The 18,142-nt window shown below is 46.1% G+C and overlaps 2 protein-coding genes across 2 annotated transcripts; both read left to right on the plus strand.

Annotated features, from left to right (window-relative positions):
- Positions 1–1,083: 1,083 nt before the first annotated feature.
- Positions 1,084–5,124, plus strand: LOC141562184 (immunoglobulin superfamily member 1-like). Its single transcript, XM_074302497.1, has 7 exons — positions 1,084–1,381; positions 1,679–1,778; positions 1,874–1,971; positions 2,654–2,953; positions 3,375–3,680; positions 4,375–4,400; positions 5,014–5,124. The coding sequence occupies exons 1-7, from the start codon at positions 1,084–1,086 to the stop codon at positions 5,122–5,124; spliced, it is 1,239 nt and encodes a 412-aa protein (XP_074158598.1).
- A 3,920-nt stretch (positions 5,125–9,044) lies between these two features.
- Positions 9,045–16,883, plus strand: LOC141562924 (immunoglobulin superfamily member 1-like). The gene is made up of 10 exons (XM_074303688.1): positions 9,045–9,120; positions 9,618–9,628; positions 9,919–9,991; positions 10,171–10,206; positions 10,367–10,642; positions 13,566–13,865; positions 14,752–15,051; positions 15,500–15,787; positions 16,661–16,731; positions 16,842–16,883. Exons 1-10 carry the CDS (start codon positions 9,045–9,047, stop codon positions 16,881–16,883), a joined length of 1,473 nt encoding a protein of 490 aa, XP_074159789.1.
- The last annotated feature ends 1,259 nt before the right edge of the window (positions 16,884–18,142 follow it).

An 18,142-nucleotide genomic window follows, 5' to 3' on the forward strand; every position in this document is an offset into this window, starting at 1 on the left:
ATTTCAGAGAGGCCTGGAGAGGCTGACATGAACTGATCATCAGCCCCAGCAGATGCTTTCCCAACACCCATCATGTCCCACCTCAATGCCCTAGCCTGTAAAGCCCTTCTGTCCTGGTCCTTCCCAGCATGCCGTCTTTACTTCTCCCTTGCGGCCACTCTAGCACTGGGCTCTTCTCAGCACCCCAAGCTACTGTCCATTTGGCCTGTGATAGAAGATAGCCTGGTAAAGGGAGGAGGAGCCTCAGATTTGGTGGCTGTGAAATAATTTCACACACCTGTCCCCCTAGATGCTGGTGGGGTGACTATGGGAAAGTCCTGGCCTTCTGGAACTCAGTTCCTCCCTTCATGACACGCATGACACGATGCTCATGTTCTAATGGTCTGGGTTGGTCTAATGGGGATGCTAGAGCTCAAACCCTGTGATCCCCGGGACTGCGACTGTCTTCAGGTAGCAAGGACCCCTTCCCTAAATCTTTGGGGCTCCTTCACTGAACAGGAAGTTACTGATAGATGATGGAGGGCAGGAAAAGGAGAGCTCAGAGGGAGCCCCCATTCTCCTCTAGCAGCTCCTGCTCTGGTTTCACTGCAGAAAGCACAGTGGGTGATAGGACAAGGACCTGCCTCAGTGTGGGGAAATTGAGGCCGGGGAATCTTGAGATCTGTCTATCACTCAGTGATGGAATTATTTGGAAGAGAAGAAAGAGATTTTCAAACCTTAAAATGCAAGAGAAAGGTCTGAATGTGGCAGCCATGTTGCATTAAAGTCTATCCTTGGTCCTGCTGGCTTGGGGTTAGAGTTGGACCCCTGGAAGGGAATAAGAAGGGGCCATATATGAAACAATGACCTGCTCCCTGCCTTATTCCTTGTCCTTCATTGTTCTGTAGATTTACAGCCTTTTGGGGCCTAGAACATCTTTCTGAAAGTGACCAAGGAGCCCCGCAGGCCTACAGGACTGTGCAAATGAGCCTGATCAGGCATGCTTAGTCCACCCTTTTTCTCTGTTTGGATGTTTTCATGGAATGATTGAATGGGATGGGAGAGATCAGGTCTCTAACATTCTTCCTCCCTCCTTTCTCAGGAATGCTTCCCAAACCCAACATTGGAGCCTCCCCTGGATCCTTGATATTGCCAGGAAAAACAGTGACCATCTGGTGCCAAATGTTTGCACAGTCCCCCACTCAGGACTACACTTTTGCCCTGCTGAATGCAAAGAGCCTGGAGCCCTTACTGCTACAGATCCCTGCAGGGCCCAGAGCTGAATTTTCACTTCCATCTGTGGGGGCCGAGGACAGTGGGAGCTATAGCTATATTTACTACCTGAAAACACCCCCACACAGAGCATCCCATCTTAGCCCAGCCGTGGAGCTGACTGTGCTTGGTGACTAGTCCTGGGAATCCCTAAGTCCCCATTCCATGTCCCCACATAGAGGCCCCAAAGCTCTGGGGACAGCATAAGATCATGGGTATTCTGAAGGGATGATGGGAATAGGGCTGGAAGAAAGGTCTTGGCCATCTCACTTTAAGCCCTAGGATAATGGGGGCGTTCTCCAGTCAGACAGGACCTAAGGGAGAGAATCAGATGAGAAACAAGATTTCTGCTGCCCCTTTCAGGGGGTTAGCAGAGGGGTCTGGAAATGACATCTGACATTGACCTCAAACACCCCTTTCTCCTCAGGACAACTACCCAGACCCACCCTGTGGGCCCAGCCAGGCCTTGTGGTGGCCCCAGGGACCAACATCACTCTCTGGTGCTCAAGGCCCAGGCTGGCTTCTCGGTGACATATATTCTGTGGAAGACTGGGACCCAGAAGCCCTTACAGAACCAGAACTCAGCACAGCTCTGGACTGACTTCTCCCTCCCTTCTGTCAGACCTGAGGACACTGGGAGCTACAGATGTATTTACAGGGACAGGACAGTCTCTGGTGAAGAATCAGAATCCAGTGAGCCCCTGGAGTTGGTGGTGACAGGTGAGGGGTGTGGGGACCCCAGAATAATGCTGAGTGTGACCCTCTGCTCACTGCCAAGACAGGGGCCCCACAGAGCCCAGGGCAGGGGGCCTACACGGCCTGATCTGTTCTGAGGCCGGTCCTGAGTCAGGGACCTTGTGACACATGAAATATTTCTGTTGTGATCTGGAATCCTGTAAAAGCTGATGATGTGCCCTGAGTTAGGAGTGAGAAGCCGCACAAAGACCCAGAGCTGAGAGGGAGCAAAACCTCCCTTTACCAATGACTACATGATTGTCCAGGGAACTTGTCCAGGGTCACCTAAAAGTGAGGAACAGAGCCGGGAGATAAGCCTTCTCTCTCTTGGACCCTGATTCATCCCTGAGCCTGACTGTGTAGCCCCTGATGAGAAGAAGATCATGATCTCCCTGCCTGTCCGTCATCAGAGGCATGAGATCATAGACTAGGTGAGGTCCCTGCAGTGTGACAGTCTCCTTAGATTGCTAGCTAGCTGTGAATAGAAAGATAGTGGGCATCTTTTATTCATACCCGCTCCTTTACAGAGAGCAATAATGTCCCCTTTATAGAGAAGATAACTGAATCTCAGTTCCAGTTGAATAAGAACTGTCACACAGGAACTGAGAGTCAGAACATGGACTTGACCCAGGCGTCCTGACACCCCCCCCCATTCTTCCCCTCTCAGGATCTCTGCCCAAGCCTTCTCTCTCAGCCCACCCAGGCCTGGTGGTGGAGCCTGGGAAGCACGTGACTCTCCAGTGCAGGCAGCCCCCTCAGTCAGCACTCTGGAGAGCGACATTCACTCTGCTGAAGGTGGGCAGCCCTCAGCCCTTGCAGAGCCAGAGCCCAGCTGGCACCTCAGCTGACTTCCCCCTCCTCTCTGTGAGGGCCCAGGATGCTGGCAACTACACCTGTGTCTACTCTGAAAGAATGGCTCCATACCAGGTGTCAGAGCCCAGTGATGCCCTAGAGATCTGGGTGACAGGTAAGAATGTCTTCAAGTTCTCCAGGGAAAAAATAGAGGGATGGAAGTTAAGATTGAAAGGTAGCCCAGAAAATGTGGTCTTCTCTGAACAGCACAAAGGAGAGGTTGGGATAAGGACTGGATATCATCTAGAAGGTGAAAAACAAAGTTGGAACAATGGACCAGCTCAGGAACTGCACCAAAGGGACAAGAATGGAAGGAGAAACAACCGTATTTTCCTAGATAACCCCAAAGACCATCTGGAGTGTACTATCTACCCCTGTTCAGGGAAACAAACTCAGAGCAATGCATGGTCAGAATCAGTGGAATGGTTGGTCAGGAAATTCTTCAGGGAACTCTTTGATCTTGCCCCCCTTCTGCTCACCCTCACACAGCTGTGGAGGGGATCTTGAGCATCTCGGGTCTTTCTTTATGTTTCCAGATACACTCCCCAAGCCTTCTCTCTCAGCCTGGCCTGGTCTAGAGGTAGCCTCGGGGAGCAATGTGACCCTCCTTTGCCGGGGACCCTCATGGATTCCTCGGTTTGCTCTGTACAAGGAGGGGGTTGAGGGAATCCTGCACAGCATGGAAGCCCATGAAGACGGGGGCAGATTCATCTTGACCCATGTGACCCCCGAGCACTCTGGCAATTACTGCTGCAGCTATCAGCTGGGCACCAATGAAAGTCTCTGGAAGCAGCCGAGTGATGCCCTGGAGCTTCTAGTAAGAGAAGTAAGAGAAGTAAGAGGTGAGAGGAACTCAGCAGGAAGGTACTGGTAACCACTCCATTCCTCAGCCCCTACAAGGAACTGAAAGCCTGGCCTTGCTTCTGCCCAGAAACACAGTGTGAGAATCTATAGAGACTTTCACCCAGTCCTCACTTCCCGGCTAATGAGGACCCAGTGTGTGAGCTGGGACATAAAGCATTCCTCCTGACGTCTTACTTGACAAATACGTCGTTATTCGGGTTTCTGTCTACCTCACTCTTATTCCAAGAGATAAACCCTCCCTCAGTGTGATTTGTACAAACTGTTGGATGTTCGTGGTGATGGGAAGATGGGGATAAGAAAAGAAAATGCGGTGGCAATTATAGGGGAAGTGTGAGCATTGCTTAGCACAGTCATTTCTGTTGACTCTTCTCTCTCCCCTCACCTAGTTTCAGAGCCAAGTAACAGCCTCATCATCATCCTCAGCTATGTTTGCTTTCTGTTCCTATTCCTTTGCCTTCTCTTGCTTGTACTACTGGGTAAGTTTGGGGGAAAGAGCATGAAACAGAGATGGGTAAGGCTTAAATTTTCTTCCTCTAAGATCTTCCTTGACTTTGCTTCTTTCTCCTCCCATGTGTATCTCACCAGGATCTTTGCAGGGATACATCCGTACAAGGTAAGGAAACTCAGCTCCTCCTCCCATGGTGCCCTTTTTTCTTTTCCCGTGTAACCCAGACTCTCTGAAGCAGGCAGAGATTCTGGTGAGAGGAAAATGCTAATAGAAAATCTGAGAGTGAACTCCAGCCCCTTATCCCATGTCTTCCCTTTCTTCCTACTCTAGCTGTTTTTGTTGCTACTGTCTCCCTTCAAATACTTGCCAGCCCCATCATGCTGAGGCACCCAGAGAGGAAAGGCCATGTAAGTTATCTGTTGAAGGAGATGACAGAATCCTGGCCCCAGGGGGAGACGGTGAAGAGGAATAATAGAAGGGAATCCTGGTCTTGGGAGCTTGGGAATGATGAAATCTATTCTTCACTTCAGATGAAGAAGAGACTGGAGAGACAACAAGAGGACCATGGGTGAGTTAACCCCATTCTGTCTTCTGTCTCCAGGAATGCCATTCAATGCCTCTAAAATGAGGATATCTTAAATTATTGAGAATATTTCTATAACATTTCAATGACAATATTTCAATACCCTTTATCTCCTTCATAATTCTATGAAGTATATTTCATGTATCTAAAAGTATGAGAATGGGAAAGCATCTATTGCTTTTGGCAGATGAGTCTTCAAAGATTTCATGACACACAAATAGATTAAGAACATCTGCTCCCAATTCCTCCCTGTTCTCTCCCTCTTCTATTTCTCCTTCAGGTTCCCATGGCCGAAGATCCACAGGAAGTGACCTACACTCAGCTGAATATAAGAACCTTCAATAAGAGGAAAACTGATACCAAGAAGACACCAACAGAAGCCACATTCTAAGCCGATATAAACTGAAAGTTTGGGCCCTTTTTGCAAAGGAATTCTCTCCTTTCTTCTCGTCTTTCCTTCACCCTTAATACATCTATTCCTTAATGCATCTTTCCCAGAAATTAACAATTCAAGAATCATGAAGACAAAATCAAAGAAGATTCAGCTGTTTCTACATTAAGCGATTGGAGGACTTAGAATAAGATTTTTTTTATCTCTTTGTTTTGTTTTTCCTGTGGTAATTGGAGTTAAGTGACTTGCCCAGAGTCACATAGTTGGAAGTGTTAAGTGTCTGAGTTCAGATTTGAACTCAGTTACTCCTGACTTCGGGTCAGGTACTCTATCCACTGTACCACCTAGCTGCCCCAGAATAAGAAATTTTGAATAGCAATGGAGATAGGATTAGAACCAAGGATCACCAAACCCACAAAAACGATTACAATCCCTGAGTAGCAAAAGAATAATCTGAGAAATAGAGGATTTCCAAATATTCTTGAGGAAAAGAAAAGAGCTAATTAGAAACTTTGGCTTTCAGATACATTATAAGAAATGTAAAAAAAAAAAAGTCACCAGGAAAAACAAATCAAGAAGGACTTCACAAGGTTAAACTGTTTACGTTCCTGTACCCTATAGTTTTATAGGTAGATGTTTTTTGAAGAAGAACTATTAAAAGTATAATGAAAGAAATTAAGAGAATGCAAAATTTCAAAAAGATTAATAAAATCTATTTTAAAAATAAAGGTCCCAGTGATTTCTCCCAGTATTTTACTAATTAGGGCTAAATACATCACAGTTCTTTTATCAGTCCTCACAGGGAATGATCTTTCACTTTCTAATAGAGAACATGTCATTAAAATTTAGTGGACAAGAGTTTCCTCTTCTATAACATGAGAGAATTGGAATAGATCACCCTGTGCTCCTTTTTGGCAGATCTCTGTTCAGTGATCAAATGATCTGAATAGATCACACTCAAGAGTTTCCCATATTTTTCCACTTTCTTCCAATAGTTCCCACTCCCCACTACCCAAGGTACTTTGGGTGTGGCCAGATATAAGCAGCAACAGCAGCATGATCGAAAACCTAAGTCTGCAACATGTCTTCTTCAAATAAAGATCACAATCTCAGCAATGTTTGGTACTATTGTCTCACCACATTGTTTTCACCTCAAGCTTCCCATTCACTAAAACCACCAGGGGGTTCGAGGAAAAATTGACTCTGGAATTTTCACTATACTGTGATATGTGTGTATGCCTACACATAGATCTGTATCTATATAGGGATATATCTTTGGGCCATCTATCATATCCATAATGCCCTCCCCCTCCCAAACTTTGCTTCACAGGGACCCTCCATTCATTGAAGAATCTGCTTATATGCTATCATGAAAATAAAATCCTTCCCAACAATGTATGCACTAGTAACTTATTTCTCAAATACATATTTCCCCACAGATATAGATTTCCTTTACATTGACCCTACATGTATTTATTCTGCATAAACATAGCCCGTGTACATGCTGTCTAACCTGGGAGAGTGAAAGCTCTGGGAAAATCTTTTTTTTTTTTTTTTCTGGAAAAGATAATGACAAATTTTGGAGGGCATGTGGGAAAATTGGGACAATAATTCATTGTTGGTGGAATTGTGAATGTATCCAACTGTTCTGGAGAGCAATTTGGAACTATACCCCAAAAATTATCAAACTGTGCATACCCTCTGATCCAGCAGTGTTTCTACTGGGCTTATATCCCAAAGAGATCTTAAAGAAGGAAAAGGGATCCACATGAACAAAAGTGTTTGTGGCAGCTCTTTTCGTAGTGGAAAGAAAGGGGAAACTGATGTCCATGAAATGGAGAATGGATGAATAAGTTATGGCACATGAATACTATGGAATGCTATTGTTCTATAAGAAATGACCAGCAGGATGATTTCGGGAAGGCCTGGAGAGACTTACATGAACTGATGCTGAGTGAAGTGAGCAGAACCAGGAGATGAGTATATACTTCGACAACAATATTATATGATGATCAATTCTAACTGATATGGCTCTCTTTAACCTTGAGATGATTCAAACCAGTTCCACCTGTATGGTGATAAAGAGAACCATCTACACCCAGAGAGAGAATCACGGGAACAAACCCAGCATTCTCACTCTCTCTTTTGTTATTCGCTTGCATTTTGTTTTCTTTCTCAGTTTTTCTTTTTCTTCCTTCTTAATCGGATTTTTCTTGTGCAGCAAGATAACGGTATAAATATGTATGCGTATATTGAATCTAACATGTATGTCGATGTATTTAACATGGATTGGACTACCTGTCAGCTAAGGTAGGGGTGGGGGTAAGGAGGAGAAAATTTGGAACAAAAGGTTTTCCAAGGGTCAATGTTGGAAAAATTATCCATGCATATGCTTTCTAAATAAAAAGGCTTAATTTTAAAAAATGAATCTTAAGTCAATCTTACTTTTCACCAAAGTAAAGGTTTAATAATTTGTTACTACCCAGGGTCTCCACTCAGAATTCAGATTCCAATCTTACCCAGGAAAAAGTTATCTTTCTGATAATCAGACTGTCTCCTATTATTTCCATCTGTTTCAAATTTAGTCCCTCCTATGACCAGCCCACTCTCCCCAATTTTCCTTTCTGCCCTCTGGAATCCCTCTTCTATTTTTAACAAGTTTCCATTCAAGGCAGCTCTACCTTCCAGCCTAAAATTATTTTGCATAAATATCTTGTACTGATAAGTATCCTTCAATATATTTTTGTCCTTATCAGTAGAGTATAAGCTCCATGAGGACAATTCTGTCTCTTTCTTGTCTTTGCATTCTCAGCACCTAGCTCAGGGAAGATCACCTAATAGGAGATTAATTAATGGTCATTAAGTTTGAGAGGAGTCTTGTCTAGGCAGAACTGTAGGCAGAAAAGTATTGAATCATGATGTAAAGGAAGCGCAGAACAACCATTTGTTGTCCTGAAGGACTCTCATTTCCTCTTTCTCCAGAGAAAACTTTCAGAATAGATACAGTGCCTGATGAATATGTCAACGGAGCAGCCAACGCCTGCTTACTCTGGCTGGCTATTCCAGGACTAAAAGCTGCTGCCATTGTTACATTGTGGTGTCACAAGGGATGCGGTAACTAAGGCCCTTAAATACCTAGAAATGAGATACAACAAACTAGGACACGATTTGGTGACAGATTCATGACTTCATGAAGTCAGAACAATATGACATCAAATTTGTCCTTGGACATTTATTAGTCTGTGAATCCAGGCAACTAACAAACTCTGGGGATAAGATAGAAGCCATCTTCCATGTTGTGAGGATTAAATGAGAAAAAATGTTTGTACAATCTATACAAAATGGGAAAGTGCTAAAGAAATGATAGCCAGTGCTATTATCATTGCTGGTGTTGTTGTTTAGGATATTCAGCCCAAGAGAACAGAAGATGATCCTGTGAGATTCTTTTTGCAGAAATGCTTTTCGGAAATGTATTTTTTTCCTCATCAGTAAAGTATAAACTCCATAAGAAATGTTCTTTTTTTCTCTTTGTATTCCTGGCAGGGCAGGCCACAAAGTGGAGACTAATAACTGGTCATTAAGTTTGAGCTGGGTCGGGGGGCAGCTAGGTGGCGCAGTGAATAGAATTCACTTGAATTCAAGAGGACCCGAGTTCAAATCTGGTCTCAGACACTTAACATTTCCTTCCTGTGTGACCCTGGGCAAGTCACTTAACCCCAGCCTCAAAGAAAATAATAATAATAATGATAATAATAATAATAATTTTGAGCTGGGTCTTGTCTAGATAGGATGCTGTCTCCTAGAACTCTGAGTCAGAAAAGCATTGAATAATGATGTGCTACTCAGGCCAGAAGAGTCAGTGGTGTCCTGACTGACTCCTGAGATGTCCTGGTCAAGGCTCTATTATCAGGGTAGGTGCAATGGCTGACCATAGAGCAATCGGTGCAGCCAACACCAAGGCTGGCCAATCCTTGGCTGAAAAGTGTGCCCACTATGGTATCCTACAGGAGATGCAGTCACTGAGCTATTTATATGCCTGGAGATAAAGGGAAACAGATTCCTACATTATTTGCCTGATTTATGATTTTAACTGACTGGAAATCAGGAAAGGCTGTGGTCAAAACTTAACTTAGATCGTTACAAGCTATGTGAGCCAAGGCCAAAACATTAGCTCTGCCTCAGTTTGATCATCTGTAAAATGGGGACAATGGAGAGTCTACTTTCCAGGCTGCTGTAAAGATCAAATGAGAACATATGTGAAAAATATCTGCCAAGATGAAAGCACTATAGAAATGATATCCATCAATATTGTTTTTGTTCTTGTGCTTATGATGTGGATAATGATGTTCACACCAAGACAGCAGGAAATGACACTGAGACAGAAGTCGTACCATGCACGGAACATGTGCTCACCCTCCCTGTGAGCCAAGGGTCTGAGGTCAGGATCTGAGGCTGTGGTGTTAAGCCTTCGTGCCCAATCTTGGTGATTTCAGGGAAAGGCTACGTAAGGGGAATGCTGGTACTTTCTTGGAACAGCGAGGCATTTGTGGAGGCCCCAGACCCCTTTCAGTTGTCTTTGACACTAAAGATGCATCAGTTTCTCCAGTCCTTGCCAGGCTCCATTTACCATGAGCCATGCTGATTTCCTCAGAACTCAGCCTTGAAGGACCATCCCTTTCATCAGTATAAGAGTGGAAACTGTGGGGCCTGGGTTAAGGAGGCGTGAGGCAGCAGGGCTGGCTACCACATCCTGGGCCAGCCTCCTTTTGACCTGCCTTTTTCTGCTCTGCACAGTTGAGGCTGGCTGACCCAGGACAGAACGCAAGATCCACCATGGACTCCACAGTAACTTTCCTGATCTCCATGGGTAAGTCTCCAGAGTCACACCAGGGTAGGGAAGGACATTGTGACAAGATTCTGAGCTGGCTCACCTGACCGATGGGGAAGAAACTTAAGGAGGACACAGAAGTACTGGGGGTGAAACAGGAGCCCAATGTCTGCTCAAATGGTTCTTCCTTCATATTCTGACCTGAGCTTCTCTTACAGGACTGTGCCTGCACTGGGAGTCTACGGCAGAGATGGGTGAGTGCTGCCCCCTCCAACATCCCATTGTTCTTTTTGTACTCCTGGTCCCAAAACAATTCAGAAATCCACTCCGGGATAGGAACTTCAGAGTCCACAGGTGAAAGATTCACAGGGTGAGAGAAATCCTGAAAAATCTTGAATCTTTTTTCCTTGTCAGATGCCCTTTTCAGGCCGGCCCTTTGGGCTGACCCAAGTCCCATGGTCCGCAAGGGAGCAGATGTGACCCTCAGGTGCCAGGGCCGACTGGGGAGTGACAGATTCCAGCTCTGGAAGGATGGAGAGCTCAGAGAGGAGAGAAATGACTCGTGGTCCCGGGCGGACTTTGTGCTCAGGAAAGTAGATGACTTGAGAGATGCCAGAAGCTACAAATGCCGCTCTGGGCAGGGGCCCTTGTGGTCAGAGCTCAGTGACCCCCTGCCCCTTGTAGTGACAGGTGAGGAGTGCTGGTATTAAGCCATCCCAGATGGCAAGGAACCAATCCTGGAATGGGAATCCCAGATTCCTCCCTAGAAAGTCAACTTCAATAAATGGGGCAAACCCTCAGGCTGTACTATCTTCCTCTCCTTTCTCCTTTGCTAAAGCTTCTCACAACTCACAGTGCTCTGGGAACCTGTCGCCCTTAAGCTCACATTTTGAGTTTTGAAATCTTCCTCCTCAATAGCCCTAAGAGGAGGAGTACATGTGTATGTGATTCTCTTTTAGAAATGGGGAAAGTGAGACTTGGAGAGGAGGTAAGCTGACTTAAGTAGGTGAGCAGGTTCTTTAGTGTCAGGGGATTAGAAGCCATGTCTCCCAGCTCCAATCCCAGGGATCTTCCCCGACCTGCTCACAGTCCCTTGGTGATGCAGTCAGGAGAGCCAGACTACTCCTTTCTCAGATGATACCCAGCAGCCTTTGGGAGAAGAGGGACACAGCTTTCCCGGAGCAAATGGAATGTAGATGAACTTTTTCTTTCTTCTCCTAGGTCCAAGCCAGCAACACCCTACATGTTCAGTTTTATCTCCCACCGCTCCCTTCTGTCCTCACTGCCTTCCCATTGCCCTGAACAGAAGTTTCCCTCTGATGCCTTTCCCACCTTCACACTCGTTTTCCTGCACATGGTTCAAGTCCAGCTCAGACCCTGACTTTCCTGCTCGCCCTGAAGGCAACAAATGGCACTGTCCTGCTCTTTGGCCCTCCCAGCATGCTAGCTTCACCTCTCTTTTGTGCCCACTCTTAAGATTGGGCCCCTTCCCAGCATTTCATGTTGCCATCCACCTGGCGAGTGTTTGAAGGGAGCCTGCTGAAGAGGGAAAGAGCCTAAGAGTGGGAGCCAGGGAGGGGGGCTCAGAGACCTGCATCCCCAGCTTCTGGCTGGGTAACAGTGGGCTAGTCGCTGAAGATCTCAGCTCCCCCTTATGGCATGAAGAGGAAAGATTATATAATGGGGTCACTTGAACTCAAAACCTTGTGACCTCTGGGACTAGGAGGCCTCTGATGAGAGCAGGGATGGTGATTTTTCTACACCTTTGGGCTCCCCCAGTCACTGAGCAGGAAATGGCTGGTAGATGACGAGGGAGGGAAGGATCCTTACACATCAGTCCAGAGGGATCCCCCATCCTCCCGTCCCAGGATCTTCCCCACCACTGGCTGCACAAAGCTCTGCCACATCCTCTCTAGCTTCAGGGAGGGCTGGGCAAGGATAAGCAGGGCAAAGAGCAGTCACTGTGCAACAGTGTTGGAAAATGGCAGAGCCCTTCTTGAGAAGTTGAATTTCTCTCTAAGCACCTTCCACCCCACATGGTCCTGGGATTGTTAGCAACCAAGAGCTTTCCAAACCCCGTAGCTGAGGAAAAGGTCTGAATTTGCCAGTGATGTTGCATTAGCATCCCTCCTTAATGGAGCAAGCCCAGGCTCTTGTGCCAGAGCTCGATTCCTTGAAGGAGGTGAGAAGGGGGCAGCTGGGGCAGGGTGACTCCTCTGTCCAGGACTCTGCCCTTCCCATGGCTCTGCACTTTCACAGCCTTCCTGGGCTCAGAAAATTTTTCTGATGATCCTGAGAGTCATGTTACTAACCAGTGAAATGGGTGACAGTGTAGCATTCTTGGTTGGTTTTCTGGGGGTTTTGCAACCAGCCTTCTCTTCAGTAATCACCTCGAGAAGAGTCAGGTGTTAAAGTCCAAATCCTTTATTATCTCCTTCACAATTTAGTTTTCTTGCCTGGGGCCCGGGCCAGCTTTCTGGAGAGCCTTTCAGACCGGCCTTGGTCTCCGTGGGGGAAGTACAGGAGGCCAGCCTCCACGGTGCTATGAGATGAAGGAATGAATCTGGCTCTGAGTCCCAGGGCTTGGGCTCCATTTCCAGCCACCACAAAAGATGGTCCCGCCCTGGCTGAGTTTGTCCCAGCTCATATCCTCTATCACAGCTAAATCCATTCATCCTACTGAGTGTGAGCCAATCATTATAGCACTAGGGAGCCATTATTTGTGGTAAAATTAAATCAATTAGAGAACTATTAAGCACCATGCTAAACTAGATAACCATTGTCTCATCAATTCCACTGTTAGTACTTGGTAAGAATCCTTGTTTTAAGTACAGGGTTCTGGCCCATTGCAGACAGGACTGGAAACAGAGGTTTGGTCAGGGACCTTCAGCCCTCCCTATCCCTGCTAAGCCATTTCAGGCAGTGCTGGGAAGGGCTGGTGGTAAGAGATCAGGCTCTCATTTCCTTCATCCTTTCACAGTAGACCTCCCCAGACCCAACATTTCACCTTCACATGGCTTCCCAGTATCTTCAGCAACAACAGTGACCATCTCCTGCCAAATGCCATCACCATCCTCCTCTCACGACTACATGTTTGCCCTCCTGGAGGCAAAGAGCCTGGAGCCCTTGCAGCTGCAAAGTCCTGCACAGAGCCAAGCTGTTTTCTCACTTCCATCTGTGAGGGCTGAGGACACTGGGAGCTACAGATGTATTTACTACAGGAAGACACCCCCCTACAGGGGGTCATATCCCAGCCATGCCCTGGAGCTGACTGTGTCTGGTGACTACAGATGGACACACCAAAGGGTCCAATTCCAGCCCCGATGGACACACCCTAAGTGTCCAATTCCAGCCCCAACATAGGGGGGCCCATAGAGCTATGGGGACAGAATCAAATCCACAGATTATTGAGGGATGGTTTGGGGGAGGGAGACTTTGGTGCTCTAGCCTGTTCTATATGGACTCAGCTTTGAGCCTCAAGATAATGTGGATGTTCCCAGCCAAAAAAGTGGGAACAGGGGCAAAATTTCTGCTATCCCTGGCATTGGGTGGTAAAAAGAGGGTGCCTAGAGATGACATGGGACCTTGACAACTGTCACCCCTTTCTCCTCAGGACCATTCCCCAAGCCTACTCTGTGGGCCAAAGCTGACCTTGTGATGGCCCCGGGCACCAGCAGCACTCTGTGGTGCTCAAGACCCAGGCTGTCTTCTCTTAAGGAAGTGACTTTCACTCTATGGAAAGCTGGGCCCCGAGAGCCCTTACAGCAGAAGCCCTCAGCAGATCTCTGGACTGACTTCTCCCTCCCCTCGGTAACACCCAGGGACACTGGGAGCTACAGCTGTACTTACAAGGACAGGACCACCTCTGGTAAAGAATCAGTGCCCAGTGATGCCCTGGAGCTGGTGGTGCCAGGTGAGCAAGTTGGGTACCCAAAAGAGTGGTAAGAACCACCCCTCTCCTCTCTGCCCACATGGGGACAAGGGCATGGTGTCTACACAGCCAGCTCTTGGGATCTTGAATCTTGGGTAAAATCTTATTCGTTCCTGAGTTGGGAGACAGGAGAAGAAGCACAGAGACTAAGACCTGAAAGGGACTTTGGAGGTTCTTGAGGCTAAACCCTCCCAATACCAAGGAACAAACAAGGCCCTGAGAGGAAAGGACTTGTCCAGGGTCGCCTAACAAGTGAGGGGCAAAACTTAGACACAAGTCTAAGCTTTTTCACTCCTGGACTCTAATCTGAGACCAAGATCTTTGTTTCAGACTAGAAGGGAAAGGAGTAAGAGGACATGAGCTTCATTCCCGGGGATTCATCAGATGTATGAGATCAAAGACTGGGTGAAATCCCTCCAGTTGGGCAGTGTCCTTACACCCCTGGCTAGCACCAGCCAGATATCTAGTCAAACATCTCATGTACAAAAGACTTAAAGGAAGCTCATGGATCAAGGATGGAAGCCGGGTTTGGAATTTGGAAGATTCATCTTCCTGAATTCAAGTCTGGCTTCCATACCATTACTACATTCGTGATCCCGAACATTTCAGTTAATTCTGTTGATCTCATCTCCTTTATCTGTAAAATGAGCTAGACAAGAAAATGACAAAGTATCTCAATATCTTTGTCAAGAAAACTCTAAATGGGGTCCTTATCATTGGACATGATTAAAAACACCTGGACAACCAAAGTGGACTGACACAGACCCAATGAGTGAGCCACAGTCACACAGCAAATGGAGGCAGGGCAGGGACTTGACCTAGGTGTCCTGACCTCCAGCCTCCTCTCATCCCCATTATTCCTTCACAGGATCTCTGCCCAAGCCTTCCCTCTCAGCCCTCCCAGGCCAGGTGGTGGAGCCTGGGAAGCACGTGACTCTCCAGTGCAGGCAGCCCCCTCGGTCAGCACTCTGGAGAGCGACATTCACTCTGCTGAAGGTGGGCAGCCCTCAGCCCCTGCAGAGCCAGAGCCCAGCTGGCACCTCAGCTGACTTCCCCCTCCTCTCTGTGAGGGCCCAGGATGCTGGCAACTACACTTGTGTCTACTATAGGAAGATGGCTCCATACCAGGTGTCTGAGTGCAGTGAGGTCCTGGAGTTCCGGGTGACAGGTGAGAGTGTATTCATGTTCTCAAGGCATAAAACAGAGGGATGGGAGGTATGATTGAAAGGCAATCCAGAAAATCTGTGAGGACATCGTTTTGGGCTCATTTTATTATCATGAAGTAGAGGTTGGGCCAAAACTGACTGGGTATCAGAATACAGAGTCCAGGAAAAAAGGTCCTGCTCAGTCACTGCACCACTCTCAGGGGACAAGAATAGAAGGAGAAACAACCTGCTTGTTGTTAGCTAGATAACCCCAAAGAACACCTAAGGTTTACCATCTCTCCCCATTAAGAGAAATCTACTTAGAGCAAGGAATGGTCAGAGTTACTGGAAGCTGGAGTTGATGGTCAGGGAATTCTTCAGACCTCTACAGTCTTGCTCCCCATCCACACTCCCTCATCACAACTATGGGGGTGAGGCTTGAGCATCTCTTCTCTCTCTTTGTATTTCCAGATGAGCTTCCCAAGCCTTCGCTCTCAGCCTCACCTGGACAAGAGGTGGTCTCAGGAACCAATGTGACCCTCCTTTGCTGGGGGCCTTCATGGATTCCTAGGTTTGTTCTATACAAGGAGGGAGTTGAAGAAATCCTGCACAGCATGGAAGTCCGTGAAGACAGGGCCAGGTTCTCCTTGACTCATGTGACCCCCGAGCATTCTGGCAATTACACCTGCAGCTATCAGCTGGGCACCAATGAAAGTCTCTGGAAGCAGCCTAGTGATGCCCTGGAGCTTCTAGTGAGAGGTGAGAGCAGGATGATGGGAAAATGACAATAAGTACTTCATTTCTCAGCCCCTACAAAGAAAGGAAAGCATGGCCTTGGTTCTGGCCAAGAGATAGAGGGTAAGGTCTCTAGACTTTGACACTGTCCTCATTTCCAGGCCAATGGATGTCCAGTGTGTGAGCTGAGGCATAAGACATTCTTCCTTATTCCTTTACACACACACACACACACACACACACACACACACTCACACACACACACACATACAAACATGCATCTTTATTCTGGTTTCTGTTTACTCACTTTGATTCTAAGAGATAAACCCTCTATGAATAGGATTTGTACCAAACTGTTGAATGCTAGTGGTGATGGGAGGTTGTAGAGGGAATAAGAGAAAAACTTAGTAATAATTATATAGGAAAGGTAAGCGTTCCTTTGCACAGTTATTTATGAAGATTCTTCTCTGCCCCCAATCCATGTTCAGACCCCAGTAACAACTTGATCATCATCCTCAGCTGTGTTTCCTTTCTTCTCCTCCTCCTCTGCCTTCTCCTGTTTGCATTCCTCTGCCATGGATCCATCCCTGTGGGTGAGTTTGGGGAAGAGAGGATGAAACAGAAATAATAAGGACTAGACCTCCATTTCCTTTTTTGAAGTCTTCCCTGACTTTATTTCTTTGTGCCCATGTCTCTCTCCCAGGGTCTTTGAGAGGATACAGCCTTCAGAGGTAAGGAGACTCCACTCTTCTTCCCATTGTCCTTGGTTCCTTCTTTTCCATGTAACCTGAACTCTCTGAACTGGAAAGAGATTCTGGTGAGGAGAAGAAGCTGACAGAACCTCCCAGAGTGAATTCCATCTCCTTATGTTATTTCTTCCCTTTCTCCCTACTGTAGCTGTTGCTCTTGCTTTCCTTGGAGTACCTGCCTATCTCATCATCCTGACGGACTCAGAGAGGACAACCCATGTAAGTTATCTGGTCAGGAAAAGAGCAGGATCCTGGGATGGGGGAGGAATAGTAGAAGGAAATCTTTGTTCTGGGAACTTGTGAATGATATAATCTTCCCTCCACCTCAGATTCAGAAGCTGCCGAAGACAGACCAGGACAACTATTCGTAAGTTAATTCCATCCTGTCTTCTACCTCAAAAAACTTTCAAACTTGACCCTAACTTTTAACAGGGTTTGGTTGGAAAAGATCTTTCTTATTTCTTCTCTTCCAGTATAATGCCTTTAAAATGAGTATCTCTTAAATTAGTGAGAATATGTAAATAACATTTCCATAACTATACTTCAATATCATTTATTTCCTTCATAATTCTTTTTAGTACAGTGTGAGACTGAGAAGGTATCTATAGCTTTCCCAAACGAGTCTTCAAAGCTTTCACAACAGAACTAGATTAAGAACTGCCACTGTGAAGTCACTCACTGTTCCCTCCCTCTTATATTTCTCCTTCAGGTCGCCATGGCTGAAGAGCCACAGGAAGTGACGTACACTCAGTTGAACTTAAGAACCTTGAATAAGAAAAAAAAGGGATGCCAAGGAGATACCCATAGAACCTATGTTCTATGACACTGTATTTTTAGACTGAGGATTTGGGCACTTTTCACAAAGGAATTCTCTACTTTCTTCTCCTCTTCTATCTCTTCTCCTCTCCCTGATCCTCAACCTAGAGTAGACTCTCTCCTCCTCCAGAGTGCCAGCCTGGAGTTTCTGGAGACAAAAGAACATTATGTATTGGCGCCCAACATGGGGCAAGGACTTTCAGAGGAGCTAGCCCGGACATTCCCAGAGGGGGAAGGGGAAGAGGGCGGGGTACATTGGAGATGACCATGGTACTACCTGCCAATCCATAGGTCTACTGATCAGAGTTTAATTTTGGTTTCACTGGACTATCTAGGTAGTAGAATAGGGGTCACAGTTCTAGGACATAAAAGATCTGAAAGATGCATTTATTTTTACTCTGTAGAACAGACATAGATTTCTTCTTACATCACAGAGTAGTTAATAAATAAGGAGTGATATTCTGTAGCCACCATCTCTGAAAATTATCCTCAAGAAAAATAGGAGAATATGTTCAAAATAGTAAACTAGATAAATAGTTTCTATGACCTCCTTCTGATTGAAATCCCCCTCCCCCCTGTACTAATTCTTTTAGAAATGCCAATGAAATGACTATGGCAATACCTGATGTTAATAAAGCTCTTTCAACTCTTTGTTTATAGCTTATGTTACCAGATGTTCACAAATCATCTCTTTAATGCTGTTTCCTAGATGTCCAAGATACTTTTTAATATTCCAAAGACTCCAAACTCAGCCACAGATTGCTTAAACAATTACATTTCTCTTTTCAGAATAATGTCTCCCTTTTTTTACTTC

This window comes from Sminthopsis crassicaudata, chromosome 1 (genome assembly GCF_048593235.1).
Source record: "Sminthopsis crassicaudata isolate SCR6 chromosome 1, ASM4859323v1, whole genome shotgun sequence".
NCBI lineage: Eukaryota > Metazoa > Chordata > Mammalia > Dasyuromorphia > Dasyuridae > Sminthopsis > Sminthopsis crassicaudata.

What these genes read in the sequence shown, in the direction of transcription:
- LOC141562184 (XM_074302497.1), top strand. Translation starts at nt 1,084, where the DNA reads ATGCTTCCCAAACCCAACATTGGAGCCTCCCCTGGATCCTTGATATTG. An exon ending in CCTAGAGATCTGGGTGACAG is followed by an intron (nt 2,954 to 3,374) that starts GTAAGAATGTCT and finishes TTATGTTTCCAG; the next exon opens with ATACACTCCCCAAGCCTTCT. An exon ending in AGAAGTAAGAGAAGTAAGAG is followed by an intron (nt 3,681 to 4,374) that starts GTGAGAGGAACT and finishes CGTGTAACCCAG; the next exon opens with ACTCTCTGAAGCAGGCAGAG.
- LOC141562924 (XM_074303688.1), top strand. Translation starts at nt 9,045, where the DNA reads ATGGCTGACCATAGAGCAATCGGTGCAGCCAACACCAAGGCTGGCCAA. An exon ending in AACTTTCCTGATCTCCATGG is followed by an intron (nt 9,992 to 10,170) that starts GTAAGTCTCCAG and finishes CTTCTCTTACAG; the next exon opens with GACTGTGCCTGCACTGGGAG. An exon ending in ACTCAGAGAGGACAACCCAT is followed by an intron (nt 16,732 to 16,841) that starts GTAAGTTATCTG and finishes CCTCCACCTCAG; the next exon opens with ATTCAGAAGCTGCCGAAGAC.